Below are 16,181 nucleotides of genomic sequence, written 5' to 3' on the forward strand. Positions count from 1 at the left end.
TCAAGAAAAGGCTGGATGACCACTTGCTGAGTAAATGACAGAGAGGAGTCCTACAATGCCAGGCACACAGTAGGCACTTGAGGAATGCTGATTGGCTATTCAGTTACAGTCTGTACTACATGCCTTCTGAGCTCCGCTTACCACTTTGAGATTCTATAATGTTGTGACATTGTGATAATCTCTCTCAGACTGTGTCTTCATTTGTAAAATAAGGGAGGTTTACTATGTCACATCTGAGATCCCTTTCAATTCTAATATTCTAGAACCCAAGATTTTAATTTTTATTTAGGTTTGTAGTCTGGTAAAGGGTTAGCTAGAGGTAATTTGGTTGTCAATATGGCTTTTAAAGGTCTATTTTCCCAAGATAAAGGTTTGGTTTTGAAGTTAGAATATAGATTATAATACAGATTCATCCATTTGCTCAAAAGGTATTCATTAAACAGCTACCAAAGTGAATGAGCAGAACTAGGATAACAATGTACACAGTAACACCAATAGTTTAAGGATAATCAACTGTGAAAGACTTAGCTACTCTGATCAAGATAATGACCGAATACAATCCCAAAAAATCCCTGATGAAAAATTCTATCTACCTCTGGAGAAGGAACTGATAAAGTCAGAATGCAGATTGAAGCACACTTTATTTTTATTTTCTTTATTTTTGTTTTATTTTGTGTTTTCTTTTGCAATATGGCTAATATAGACATATGTTTTGCATGACTTCACATATATAATCAATATCAAATTTGTTTGCCTTCTCAGGGAGCAGAGAGGGGTATAAGTGGGGAGGGATGTGAGGGAAGAAGAGAAGTTGGAACTCAATATAAAAAATTTTTATTAAAAAAATTTTACATGTAATTGGGAAATATTTAACAAAATAAACAAAAATATATTTTTGGGAGAAAAAAACCCAAACATCTACTATGTGCTAAACACTGTGCTAGACCAGTGGGAATGCAAAAAAAAAAAAAGATGCAATAGTTTTGCCCTCAAGGGGCTTACATTCCATTGAGTGAAACAACATATCCACATGAGTAACTGCAAAATAAGTTGAGAGAAATGGGGGGCAGGGGGAGGGAAGAGAAGCTCACTGGTATCTGGGTTTCTGTTGAAAGAAGAGTTAAATAGAAAATAATTGTCTTTCTCAGCTCCAAATTCCTACCAAATCTAATTTTGGGGGAGTGCATTAATTTCTTCAGAACACCAAGGTTCCTTTAGCCAACTGTCTTTTCCCACGTATGAAATGTGACTTTGTGACTTCAGAAAATTAATGCAACTCTGAAAAAGTTACTATAAGCTAAGGTCTAATGGTAAACATAAATGAAACCATACACGTCTGGATGATCTTAGATCTCAGGAAAATAAAAGGTTTTCATTAAAAAAAAAGATTAAGGTAAAGAAAATTCAAGTTATGGAATTTCAAAAAGAGGAGAAAATATCTTTCACCATATTAAAATATCTTTCACCATATTAAAATGTCTGAGGGTTCTGTGTGTGTTCAGTGAAGCGTGTTAATTCCTTCCTCGGTCCATTGCCAAGAAACCAAAAACTGAGGCAGCAGAATTGATCATATTGTTAAGAAACCAAAAATAGAACAACAAGCAACAAAGAAGGAAAAGACCGAGATTAATCAATCAACAAGGGTCTTCTCTGTGCCAGGAACTGTGCCAGGTGCTGAGGGAACTAAGACAAAAACAAAGCAGCCAGGGCCCACAAGGACCTTACCCTCTACTGGGAGAGAGAACAAGGACCAACACTAGGAGGTACAAAAATTATATATGGTCATGAGGGGAGGTAGATTAGGAAAGGCTTTATGGAAAACATAGGTCAATCAATCACAAACATTTATTAAACATTTACTGTGCTTCAGGCACTATGACAAGCACAGAGAAAAAGGAAAGCAAATACACAAGGCTTGCCCTCAAGGAGCTTACATTCTAATAAGGGAGACAACCCTCAAGTAACTGTACACACACCAGATAGAAGTGTCTGAATGTATGGAGTTAAATGGAAGATGAACTTGGAGAGAAGAGACTAGCAGTAAGAAAAATTTAGAAAACCTCCTACAGAACTGGGATCTGAGTAAGACCTGAAGGAAGCCAGGGAAGCCAATACTTGATGGTGAGGAGGAAGAGCATCCCAGGCAGAGGGGGAAGAAGAGAGGTGTACGCACACTGTCTTAGACAGAGTAGACACTTGATCAATGTTTGTGGAATTGGATGAGATTAAAAGTAAACACTGAGTTAGCCAGAGTGTGTCCAAAGCATGCCATTCAATGGTATAGCCATGCCACTAAACTAAAGTATTACTGTATTTGGAAAACCAGCAATTCAATTCACAACAATATGTCAAAGATCTGTAATTTTCCTCCCAGCTCTTAGACTCTGTGACATGTTAAGTCATTAGTGTTCCCCAAGCTTAGCAACAGATTTACATACTTGCTGTGAATTTACAGACATATCAAGTTGGGGCTGAGTTTGGAATAGTGGCAAGGTGGGTAAAGCATCTACTCCATTTCCCAGGATCACAGAGCTAGAGTGAAATTGGCCCTCAGAGGCCCATAAGTCCAAGGCTCTCATTTCCAAATGAAGAATCAGAGGTTAAATGACTTGTCCAAGGTCACACAAGTGGTAAGAAGCAGAAATGGGCTTCAAGTGACGTTCTCTGACTCCACAGTTAGTGTTCTTTCCATGGTGCCACACGTAATTAATAGTTGTCTACCACATATGAAAAAGAAAATCACCTAAGCATACTAATTAGTTTAAGAATATGCAAAATTATAACCATCACCTGAAGTTTTAAAATTAAATTTTAAGATAATAATATATAATATACAAGAGGGAGCACGGTATAGTGAATAGAGCTGGCCTCGGAGCCCAGGAGATGGTTCAAGTCTTTCCATGACAGATCCTGTTTGTGTAACCCTGGGCAGATCACTTGACCTTTCAGTGCTCCAGGGAGGAGGGAAAGAGAATAAGCACCTATTAATTGCCCACTAGGAGTTAAGTAATGTGCTAGGTGCTTTACAAATACTGTGTTATTGGATCCTTGCGGCAATCCTGGGAGGCAAGTGCTGTTATTATTCCCCTTTTGTTGTTTGGTCGTTTCAGTCATCTTCATGACTCCATTTGGGGTTTTCTTGACAAAGATACTGGCGTGGTTTGCCATTTCCTTCTCGAGCTCATTTTACAGGTGAAAAAACTGAGGCAGAGTTAGTGACTTACACAGCTAGTAAATGTCGGAGGCCAGATTCGAACTTAGGTCTTCCTGACTCTAGGCTCAGTGCTCTAATCCACCGCTCACCCAACTGCCTCACAAGTCTCTTAAAAAGCTTCGAGCTGTATCGGCAGAGGAAGTGCCTCCCAGGGGACTCCTGACACCAATGAAATCACAGGTCTAGAATATGGCCCTAATATATAATAAAAATTATAGTAAAAAAAAATACCATCTTATACCTTCCTTGGAAAACCTTAAAATTCAAAATTGTTTATGGAGGCAAAAGGCAAAAGAAACACAAGGAAACAAGTAAAACGATTCTTGAGGTACATAAATATGCAAACCTCCATTGCTCTTTCAGTCCTTAATTTAAAGGTGACCTCATTAAGGACCATGATGTCTAGTATATCTAGCGCTTTATTAACGAATCGTCTCTGGCTCACCCCCTCCCAAATCTCACCTTGGAAAAAAGGCTTTTGGATTCAATGTTGTATCCGTTAAGGCTCTCATGTAACTTCTGCAGACTCTGTACAACTCTTCTCTGGTGTTCATCTTCTTTTATCTCTTCAGCCTTGATTAGGAAATCATAGTGTTCCAATGGTCCATTGCAAACAGCCAAAGCTTTTGAAAAAGCATCTGTTTGGGTATTTGGAGTCACACTTTCTGTGGTCTGAACTGTATAAGCTGTAAAACAAAATTTTAAACAAATTTTAACATTTTCCTTAAGGAACATATTTTGTAAATGTTCCCTATGTGTCCATCAATGGCTATTTGTTAAAAAAAAAAAAAAGATTTTAAGTGTCCATACATTTGAGCTCTGTTAACATTACTGTCCATTTGGGTACAAGCAATTATAATAAATCATATTTTATTAGTACATTCTTTGTAATATACTTCATTTTTTGTAAATTTTATTAAAGTCCTGTACTTTTATAACCTTTGTTTCAAATATTTCCTTCCCCCTACTCTACTATGCAAGCCAGCCATTGCTTGTACCAAATTATAATGTACTTTTAAACTTACATTGCCAAAGAAATGGGGGGAAAAAACCACCCTCTAAATAGAAACAAGTTGACTGCAACTAAACTCCATAATCTGGAAAGCCTTGATCAATTCTGAAGTCTCGGCTCTCAACCATCATAACTATCTAGAGCACAACAGTGCTGAGGACCAGGATGGAGCTCACTCCTGGAAGAGGAGTGAGATCAGGACTTTCCAAAGGTTCTCTTTTTAGGTGATTTCCTGTATCATACTCCCTTTTGCCCCTTAATTACCTTCTAGTCCAGAAAAAAAAATTCAAATCTGCATATGCAAGTTATTTTAGATTCTGACAATTCTGACAGCAGAGCCCCCTGTCTACCCAATTAAAATTATCTGCAGCATTTTCTCTAAGTTTTTCATTATGATCACATGTGAAACCAATAGAAAATACTCAAGAAAATTAAAATAAATCAGGTATACAATAGAATAAGAGCAATCTTTTGACTCTTCTGTCACCATAATGCTTGTAAATTCAAACTTAATAAATTTCCTCATAATTGTTGCTAGTGAGAATAAATCTATTCTAATAATGCACTATATGGATGTATATGTGTGTGTACACACACACACACACACACACACACACATATACACACACATGCATACACACATGCACACACTTTAGGCTTGATCTCAGAAGCTAAATTTATAAATAAAATATTGCCTTTCAAAAGAAGGTCTGATTTTTTAATGCTGGTAAAATATTGAGTTGGAGAAACAATGAAATTTTAAACTTATTTTAAGGATGACAGAAATGTATGTAAAATATGGCATGCTAGAAAGAAGGATGGACAATTCTGATACTAACTCTATAACCTTAGGCAAGTCACTCAAACTCTCTGCACCTGAGGCTCTTCATTTACAACATGGGAACCAAAATGCTTGTACTAGCTACCTCACAGGATTGTGGTGAGTAAAACGATCTGCAAGTAGTATTTTGGGTTTGTGGTGCTTTACAGGTATTCGCTCAGGATTTCTCTAACACCTTTGTTCAGTGTATGAAAATCCTAACTTTATTTTGCAGAGAAAGAAACCAAGTCCCACTGAGGATAAAATAAATCACCACAAAAGCAGCAGAAATAAAAACAGAATCAAACTAGATTCTCAAGGCTAGCTGAGAGATTGGCCAGCTTGGGCCTTGATAGCAGCTGTATAAATTGGAACACAAAAGACTTCTCAAAAGCTGCACTAAATTAAATCTGTTACTAGATCAGTGTACACAAATTATGTGATACTGTTGTCATATTATTTTGATTTGTATTAATTTATCTTATTGTGTTCTAAAAGGACAGTGGGAAAATGCCATTCAGAAGTCCCACCCACTCTGGTGCAAACATTGACACACATCTCTGGAGGCCCAGAAAAGTCCACACTGTTCTTTATTAATCTCAGAGAAGACATCTCAAGCATCTCTCTTGCCCAAAGGCTTATTACATATGGTTGATAACATAGTATCCTACCATCTAGTGATGATATAAATAATCTCTTTCATTTATATGTCATAGAACATCTTAGAATACAAAGTGTTTTACAAGTAAGGAAACATTTCTCTATTGAGTTATCTTTCTTCATATCTAGACACTATGTGTCTAGAAATGTTCAAGGCAACAAGTCTGACTCCAGTTTCTTGGGAGTTTTATGCTCGTATTTCAGTAAGTTCAAAAACTTGCAAAGAAGTTAGGCAGGAAGATACAGGCCAAGAAGTTCATTTTAGCAACTCAAGGTCATTTTCAAAGAATTGGTCATAGTTTGGATATTCAAGGTTGACACTTTCTAGGGCTACATTCCCCAAAAGATCTAACCAGATAATGCCAAGTCAGAATACGAATGGTCTGTCAGCCTCACAACCCAGGACCCAGAACCCACAACTCCTCTCCTCCTAAATCGGCCAAAATTGAACCTGCTCAGCCCTTTTCACCATTCCAGGTTAATATGCTTCTGCAAATAAACACCACTACCAACTCTTCCACTATAAAATCAGCAAAGGAATGTGTCTCTATATAAATCTATTAGTGGGTACATTTCATATAATTAGCTTCTAAGAAATGTGAGGTAATTGGGACAAAATAAAGACATAGGATCTTAGAGTTTTGACTTCAAAATCAAAATAAGACATATTTATCAAATTTGCAGAACTGCACAAAATTGGAAAGGATTTGGAAATACTTTGGATGACAATCAAGATTCAAAAACATCTCAACAGAAGATATTTCTGTAAAGTAGATAGAAATTAATAAGGTGATTTTTAACATATGCAATTCAGCATCAGAGAGGCAACATGGAGTAGTGAATAGAGAGCCAGCCTTGGAGTCAGAAAGACCCAGGTTCAAGTCCTGTCACTGACATATCCTGACAGTGACTGTGAAGCAGTCACTTCACAGTGCCCCAGACAACTCTGTAAGATTCCAAATTGCATAGCAGGTGCTGATACAGACTGGAAGAGAGTTTCCTTAGAAGGAGTTTTTTGTTGATCAGTCATTCCAGTCACATCCAAATCTTTGGGTGATCCACTTGGGGTTTTCTTGGCAAAGATACTGGAGTGGTTTGCCATTTCCTTCTCCAGTTCATTTTACAGATAAGGAAACTGAGGCAAAAGGGTGAAGTGACTTCTCCAGGGTCACACAGCTACTAAGTATCCGAGGTCGGATTTGAATTCAGGTTCTTCCTGACTCCAGGACTAACACTCTTATCTGCTAAGCCACCTACCTGCCTCTTCAGAGGTGTTACTTATGCCAATAAAATCAGAAGTCCAGTACAAAAGGAAAAAAAAAAGTCAAACTATAAATGTAAAGTCCTGCTTTATATGTCTATGAATCATGGAATGCTACAGTCTCTGGAGAATTAAAAATGAATATCATGCAGAGGGTAATAGGTACAGAGCAGTTATCTACAGGCTATAATATAATAAGATTAGGAGCTACAAGGAATTAAGAGGATGGTATTAAAGAAATATACATTCTGAAAATGGGATTATCACATGACAAGAGCAAGAGATAACCAATAGAAAACCTCTGTTCTTCACTGGATCTAGGGATAATGGCTCTGGAGCTGGAGAAGAGCTCAAAGGTTTGGACACTGAGATCCAGGGAATTTAAGTGACTTATCTGAGGTCACACAGATAATAAACACCAGAGACAGAATTTGGGTCAGTTCTTTCCACTGTAACACACTGCCTGCGATCCTTATGATGTCAAGAGATAGAGATGACCCCCCCACCCCTGCCCATTGGATGAATCCCCCCTGTGATGAGGAACCAAAGTTACGTAAGATAGAAAGGCGTAGATGGGCTATAATCTGCTTTATCCAGGGAACATCTACATCAACATGATCATAGATTCATTTGAGGACAGTCCTACATTAAGGCTCCAAAAATCAACTGCATGAGTACAGAATGGCAATTCATGCAAAAAAAGTCCTGGGCTTTTTAACAGAATACAGCTAAACAGAAGCCAATAGCGTGAGTCATATGTATTACAAATACATTTTTAGCTTCTTCCCTTAGACACTGCTAGTGCCTAATCAGAAATTTTTAAAGAAAACAAATTCACAGATCCCATGTTAAGAGCCCCTGATTTTTAGCCCAATCCTTTATTTGATAAATGAGGAAACTGACTCCTGAAATTAAGCAACTTGCCCAAATGACATTTAGTCAATAGCAGAAGTAGTCCTGAAACTTCGGTCTCCTGATTCCCAGGCTGGTTGCCTTTTCACTACAACTCTGCCTCTCCTCAGAGTTCTTTTCCATCCCACCAACAATCCACTGTCCCATCTAGGAGAATAGGAGTTTTTGCCTGGTAGTTGACATTGCAACTACTGGATCCAGTTTTTAGAAGCCCCAAATCAGTCAGTAAGCATTTATTAAGAGCCTGTTATGTGTTAGCTCTGTGTTAAAGGCTCAGGTTACAGAGCATTTGGAAATCTACTTGAAAAAGAGTTATGCCAGAAGAAATAGGACCCCCTGTGGATTAGCACTTTGTCTTGGCCCTCAGATACGTTCCTGAATAAATGAGGACCTACTAATATGAGAATTGAACTCCCATTAATGATGAGACCTGAGTTCACTCAACTTCCACGATCTTATTCTCCATCAGGAGTTTGTTATCCCTGACATTTCAATATTATAAGTGTCACTGGCATAATTTTTCTTATGCCTTTCTATCCCTACTATGCATTTATATGCACTTGTTATAGGTTTCAAGATGCTTTTGTATACACTGTTTTCATTCATTCATTCACTATGTCATTTGAACCTCAAAACAATCTTCTAAGTATTACTCCCACTTTACAGATGAAAAAATTGAACCATGAGGATTGTTTAGGTGAATTGCTTAACAATTCTTGATTAAATCACTACTTCACCCTCTCTCTTAGTGTACCATTCCATGTGTTCACTACTCTTTAAACAAAACTGATCAAAATGAACAACTGTGGAATAAAAGGAACTGCAGCTCCTTCACAAAGAGAAAGAAAATTGTTGCCAAAATGAACATACACTTAGTTAAATGAAATCAATACTATATAAGGAATCTAGATTTCCAGTTTCAAATGTTTACCCACTGCTGTGAGAAAAATGCACAATCAGGAAAAGCACTTTTAATATTTCTAAAGGGCTGAATTAAAATTTCAGCTGTAAACTTCATTACTGTAATTAGATTTTTTAAATGCATATTTATTAAACATCTATTCAAATGATGTGTTCACAATTATTCATGAGTTATTTCTGTGTTACACTGATTGTAAGAAAGTATAAACAGTGGCCACTGACCAGAAATATCTTGCTACAATGAGAGAGTCTATGGTAAGGTCATAGGCAGCTTGTTTATACTCTATTATGTCCTAATCATATCTCAAAGATAAATGTTAAAGCTGGTTTTTTTTTTTATAAAATGGAAACAGATCAATGACCCAAAAAGTCAGACTTACCATCGACATTCAAGACCTAGGTTTGGTTCACTGATGAATAAACAAAGTATAGAAAAGAAGAAAATCAAATCATAATTAAACTCTTCAGAAAGACAACATAAGCCATCATCAAGGAATACATCACAAGATGATTTACCTTCATTTATGGAAGGCTGATTTTAGGGGCCTTAAAAGGTGCTTTTGATTTAAATAGAAAAATTATGAAAATTGGAACTGAATGTCTGCTGGTTACCATTTTCTCCCTTTAGAAGTTAGTTAATTTTGAGTATTCCGTGTGTATAAAGCTGCAAGAGGAAAAAAACAACAACCCAGCACCTTAAATTTTAAGACAACACATCGGTAAATACTGCCTAAAAATATGAAGGAAGCTATTTCAAAGTGATTAAAGATATAATCAGGCATCTTGAGTAACCCCTTAATGTTCAGCTTGTCCTACATTGTCCTACATGGGATCTGCTTGCTATCCAAAGACAACAGAAAACAATAAATTTAGCTTCTAGTTATAATCCCATATTCAAAGAAAGCACATTTTTATTTTCTACTTTTCAGTCTAATCAGGCTAATAAATCAGGCTAATATAGCGTTAGAAGCTGTAGCTCTGTAAGTTCACAGATTAAGCATTGGAAGGGACATCAGAGACCATCTAGTACAGGGGTTCTTAACCTTTTCTGTGCCACAGGCCCCTTAGTCAATCTGGTGAAACTTATGGACCCCTTCTCAGAATAATGTTTTTAGATGCGTAAAATAAAATAAAATAATTAGGATTGCAAAAGAAGCCAATTACACTGAAATAGTTCGTTTCCTCATTTTACAGATGAGGAAATTGAGGCCCAAAAGGTTAAATGCCATGACCAAGGTCATACAGGCAGTAAACAGTCATACTGGAATTCGAAACCACATCCTCTGCCCCCAAATCCAACACTTTTCACTATAAAAACAGTAAGTAAAAAAGGCAAGGAAGAAAGGCTAATTTCTCTTTGAAGTTCCTAATAATGACCTAATTGTTTAAGGTTCTACAGGTAAATGGAAAACAGTATTTAACAACTGTTTTTAAAGTATACTGTTATTATCATCATTTCAATGAATAGTTTTTCAAAAGCTTAAAACTGTTCAAATCTTGAAAAAAAGAATTTCCATTCTTAGGAACTTTTAAAATATTTAATTTGGCAGCCAAACTGTACACAGGTAATAACTTGTACTTTGGTCAACTCATTTCTAAGAAAAATGTGAATATCTTATGTTGATTATGTGAAATGCCCACACCCAATTCAATGACTGAAATTCTAGGGAAGACACCCCAGATGGAGGGCTAGAGTTGTTTGTGATAAAATATAAATCCTGAATTTCTGTCAATAGCAACTAATAGTCTGTAAAGGCGTGAAGGAGCTTTTACTAAGTAGAGGGAATACTCTAAGAGGAAAATCACAGATCTTGATGGTATTGTGAAGACACGAAGGAGATGCTGTAAAGAAATATATTGTTCTAAGAAGAGGCTAGTTGACTAGGGGTGTGAGCGGGTGATGCTTAGGGGGTACAGAGGTCAAGTGACCAAGGGGTGGAGGAAGAAAGGGAGGAAGGGAGAGTGAAAAGTGGAATAGTCAGCAAAGCAATGAAAAGAAATAATGAGAACAATTTGGAACTATGCCCAAAGGGCTATGAAATTGTGCATACCCTTTGACCCAGAAATACCACTACTGGATCTGTGTCCTAAAGACGAAAGGAAAAGGAAAGGGACTTATATGTACAAAAATATTTATAGCAGCTCTTTTTGTGGTGACAAAGAATTGGCAATTTAAGGGATACCGATCAACTGGGGAATGGCTGAACAAGCTGGGGTATGTGATTGTGATGGAATCCTGTTGTGCTGTAAGAAATGATGAGCAGAATGCTTTCAGAAAAATCTGATGGGAAGTGACACGAACAAAAGAGAGCACTGTACACGATGATGCCAATATTGTATGATGATCGACTGTGAGTGACTTAGCTATTCTGATCAGTGCAATGACCCAAAACAGTTCCAAAGGACATAGGATAAAAAATGCCATCAATCTCCAAAGAAAGAACTGATGAACTGTGAGTGCAGATTGAAACACACTTTTTAAACTGTATTATTCCTATTATTTTTAGTCTGCATTCTCTTTTGCAATGCTTTGGAAATGTTTTGCATTACTGTACATGTATAATCTATATCAAGTTGCTTTCCTACTCAAGGAAGGGGGAAGGGAGGGAGAGTTTGGAACTCAAAATTTTAAAACAAATGTTAAAAACTATTGCCTACATGTAGTTGAAGAAAAAAAAAATAAGATAAAAATTAAATGTAAACAACAACAACAAAAAGGATGGAGGAGATATAAGATACCAGATCCAAAGTATATGAACAAAAGATCAGAGGCCTAGGTCAGAGTGAGAAAATAGAAATAAGAAAAGAATATACAGGAAGCTGTTAAGGTAGAGATCAAGGCCTCTGGACAAAGGCCAGAGAGGCAAATGGATGTGTTAATCCAGCTCTGAATATTAAGGCACAGAAATTTCTACACAGGCATACCCTCCTCTAAACTACAAAGTTTATTAACAGCATACGAATCCCTGGTGGAACACTCACTCACACAAAAGGATACAGAGAGCCATATGCTGCCTCACCCAAACCCACTGGGTCACACACAGTCTTGGTCTGGTTCTGAGAGACAAGGCTAAGAAATCAAGTTTCAATTGGACAGAAAGAATCTTAAGATCTGATCATTTTTGGTCATTATGAGGTCTCAGCAATTTTGTACAAAATTGAAAATTTATCCTAAATAAAAATGTTCCCTTGATTAACTGCAACCCAGGAAATCTGTTCTTTTCCAGACTATAGACCTGTTGGGAATGGCCTGAGGGAAACAGGGTCTATGATTTTACACAAAGACAAAGAGAACTCTAGCCTTTGACAAAGGTAATCTAGGGTAAGCAGACCCCAGGCACCTTTGAATACAAGTCATGAATAGGCTAAGTAAGGATAAACACAGGAGTAGATAGAATTCCTTTGGTGTCAGGGGGCACATATAGAGGGGATCATTAGCCCCTTCAGAAGTTTCAGTCTACCTGTCACCCCTCCTCCCACAGAGGGAAGGGGCTTAATTTCACTAGGCTACCACAATAAACTTGAAAAGTAGTAAGCTCTCTAACTCTCTAGCTTTATTCAACAACTGAATGACCATCTGTCAGAGATGTTGTATAGGGTCTTCCAGTATAGAGTAGAAGGATAAACTAAATGATCTCTCAGCTCCAGCACTCAAAGTCTTCCAAAACAAAGAACATAAAGTTCACTGGCTGTAAAGGCAAATTACTCTATTCTAAGCCAATTCACTTTTAGGCTCCTGAAGTTCATTCTAAAAAATTCTCTTGGGCACTGACTTTCACCTTTGTTCCTTCGCTTTATCTCATCACCACTGCACCCCCAGGAGTGCTGGGCCTACTTGGACTGTATTATTCCTAAATAAGCTGGCTAAATAAATCCTAGACTACTATGTCATACTCCCACAACAATTCTAGAGTTTGAAGCAAATGCCATTTAGGAAGGAATATTTGAATGGAATGAAAAGAGGCAGGCACACAGTGAGACCTTTTGATTTCAAGCTGTATAGCAGCTATAGCAACTAAGAAATGGGCTCAAAGAGCAACCAGGAGGCACAGTGGATTAGACTGCCAGGCCTGGGGTCAGGAAGACACTTTTTAGCTGTGTGACCCTGGGCAAGTCAATTCACCCTATTCATCTCAGTTTCCTCATCTGTAAAATGAGCAGGATAAGGAAATGGCAAACCACTCCAGGATCTTTGCCAAGAAAACCCCAAATGGGGTCATGAAGAATCAGACATGACTGAACAACAACAGGGTCAAGGAGATGTTATTCATTAGTGTAAGACAAACTTAACTAATACTAGTAGAAATCACACATCATCTGGCATAGTACTTTATTCATAGATGGCTCAGTTTAATGATGATGACTATGATGATTAACAAAAGATGATATACTAATTCAGTTGGTAAAGTGCTTAATCTTAGATTAAAACTTATTTCCCCAATACAAACCTGATATTCATGGGGAGAGGGGTGTAGGACTTCATTTTCAAACTTGAGATATAGTTTTCTCTATGTAGATAAAAAAAATAAAAAAATTGCTGAAGTCTTACTAATGATCAAAAGTTAACACCTACGATTTGGTCTGATTTAAGTTTCTTGGCAAAAAAGAGAGGCATGGGAGAAAACATAGAGAATATAGTAGATTTCCATATATTTGGACTTTCTCGTTAGTGTCAAGACAAGAGTCTTAGTCAGTATGCCATTTACTATAACCCCAACCTCTCTTTTGTACACGTGTATAGTTCAATCCCCAGTTCAAAAACTGGAATTTAGAATATCACATTTTCTGAGAGATTTCAAATTGTTCCAACTGGCCAAGTAAGAAAGAGATTTGGATAATCAACATTCAGAAACTTAATTTGAGATACATAAGTTTCCTACAATTTCCCAGCCAAATGGCATTTGCCTCCAACCCTTTCTTTTGACTATTCCCTTCTTTTCTTGACAAATAATTCATTCTCATTAACCTGGAAGAGAAGAAAAACTTGTTTAAAAAAAACAAGCTAAAGCATAAAAGATGTGTAGGAGACTATGATGAAAAGTGAAGCCACCAAGATTAAGAAAAGGCAAGATTAAAATATCGATAAAAATAAAATCAAAATATGGGTCCTTATCACAAAATAAAACTTTTTCTTTATTTTTAAACACCTTATGATTTTATATGCAAAGTAAACAACAACCAAATTTTTACACACATCAACTCCTAAAAATTCACTACAGGAAATTAACTACACTTTGATTATAGAGGAAAATTATAGGAATTATTCATAAAACCAAATTTCCTATTATGTTTCAAAATATTTATGTAGGCACACAAACAGATGTCTACTGGCCAGACAATGATGTGTGGCAGAATACTGCTAAAAATATTAGTCCATTACATATGGACTATAAACTGGCCCCAGAAAACTGAGTAGGAAAAAGAAAGCTGGATTGCATTCAGTAAATCATAAAATGTTTTCAACAACCACAAAGTATTCTTCAAAACAAAATCTCATCTTTTAAACAATATTCTTCAATTGAATCTCTTTGTTGTTGTTTGTCCTTCATTTTTGAATCTATATGGATGCAAATATATGACACAATAGCCTGAGTATCTGAAATTGAGGATTATCCAAAGAGCAAAAAAAAAAAGATACATGGTAAGGAAAAAAGGCTTAAAACATCGTGGGCAATAGGTAGCATAAAAGACATCGTCCAGAAAATGTATGATCAGACAGGAGATGCGCCAGTCCCATAGTGGGAACGATAAAGAATGCAGATGTTATGAAAATAAAGTGGCTAAAATGTTCATAACCTTTGACTCCGATATCCCACTGTTAGGTATATACCCCAAGAAGATCATTGACAAAAAGAAAACCACCACACAAACCAAACTATTTACAAAAAGCAGTTTCTGCGGCAGTAGAGAAAAGTTTCTACTTCACAAAAACAAAGTAGATGTCCAATGATTGACGAATAGCTAAAGAAAGTGTGGTACTTGAATGTAATGGAATATTATACTGTGCTGTAAAAAAAAAAAAGAATGAAAAGAATGAATGCAGAGAATCAGGGTAAGACTTACAGGAACTGACTAAAGAGAAGTAAGCAAAGCAATGAAAGCAACATACGTGATGACTACAATGTAAATGGAAAGAACAACTAAAAAACATCAAATATTAATGTTGCACTTACTACACTATTGGTGGAGCTATGAATTGGTCCGGCCATTATGGAAAGTGATTTGGATCTACGCTCCCAAAGTCATTAAACTAGGCATACCTTTTCATACCTTTCAATACAACTACTAGTCTTATACCCCAAAGAAATCAAAGAAAGAATAATACTTATATGCACAAAAATATAGCAGCTCTTTTTATAGCAGTCCAAAATTGGAAACTAGGGTGTGCCCACCTGTTGCTGAATGGCTAAACAAATTATGGTAGATGAATGCAAACAGAATATTATGATGCCACAGGAAATGATGAACTTGACAGATTCAGGGGAAACGGGGAAGACCTCTTTGAAATGAGGCAGAGTGAAGTGAAAAGTGAGGAAACAATTTAGACAATGACAACAACCCTACGGAGAAAAACTGTGAAAAACTGAATGCAATGATAAACCACAAGTCCAAAAGAAGGAAGATGAAACATGCCACTCACCTCCTGCCAGTGAGGTGATGGACTTAAAATGAAAATGAGACATACATTTTTAGACATGCATAATGTGGAAATTTGTTTTGCTGAGCTACACATATTTGTTACGAGGGTTTTCTTTTAAAAAATTATTCATTTGGGAGGACAGTAGGAGAGAGAATAAATGCTTGTTAAAATAATGAATTAATTTTTAAAAAGAGACAATGAATGTTGCAAAATTTCAAAGAACAAGGTTGGCCTTAAAGAAGAGATATGAGAAGAAACTCCTACTACTACTTTTCAGAGGTAAATGGGAAGAGGGTAGTCCACAGGTGTGGAACATATGTTGTATATGTATATGTATGTGTATAATGATAGGTTTTTTCAATACTGCTCAGTTCTGCTGGATTTATTTCCTCTTCCTCTTTCTTTTTCCTTTTAAAAAAACTTGTAATAAGAAATGGCTAAGTGGGAGAGAGGGAGAGATACAGGGGGAAGTGTAGGTGATATAAAAACAAAAGATATTAATAAAAAGCTATGTTTTGAAAATAATCAGCAATGGATATAATAAATGGAAAAATCTAAGTGCTATACTGGTACCCATCACATCTTTTAAAAAAAAATATGTAGAGGAATGCCTTCAACAAATCAGGTAAAATTTACTTGTACATAAATATAAGAACTGAAGAATATGAACACAACAACCATACTATAATATATTTTGCAGAAAAACCTAAGTTAATGTAAACTAGTCTTTGGCCTGCATAC

The 16,181-nt window shown here is 36.5% G+C and overlaps 1 protein-coding gene across 2 annotated transcripts in view; it reads right to left on the bottom strand.

Annotated features, from left to right (window-relative positions):
- AFG1L (AFG1 like ATPase) overlaps nucleotides 1-16,181 on the bottom strand; it is a 180,272-nt gene that overhangs the window by 158,732 nt on the left and 5,359 nt on the right. For both annotated transcript variants that reach the window (XM_036769186.1, XM_036769187.1), the window contains exon 2: nucleotides 3,677-3,900. In XM_036769186.1, the coding sequence (XP_036625081.1) occupies nucleotides 3,677-3,900 (224 nt within the window). The remainder of the gene's footprint in view (nucleotides 1-3,676; nucleotides 3,901-16,181) is intronic.

Source organism: Trichosurus vulpecula, chromosome 7, assembly GCF_011100635.1.
Source record: "Trichosurus vulpecula isolate mTriVul1 chromosome 7, mTriVul1.pri, whole genome shotgun sequence".
NCBI classification, from domain to species: Eukaryota; Metazoa; Chordata; class Mammalia; order Diprotodontia; family Phalangeridae; genus Trichosurus; species Trichosurus vulpecula.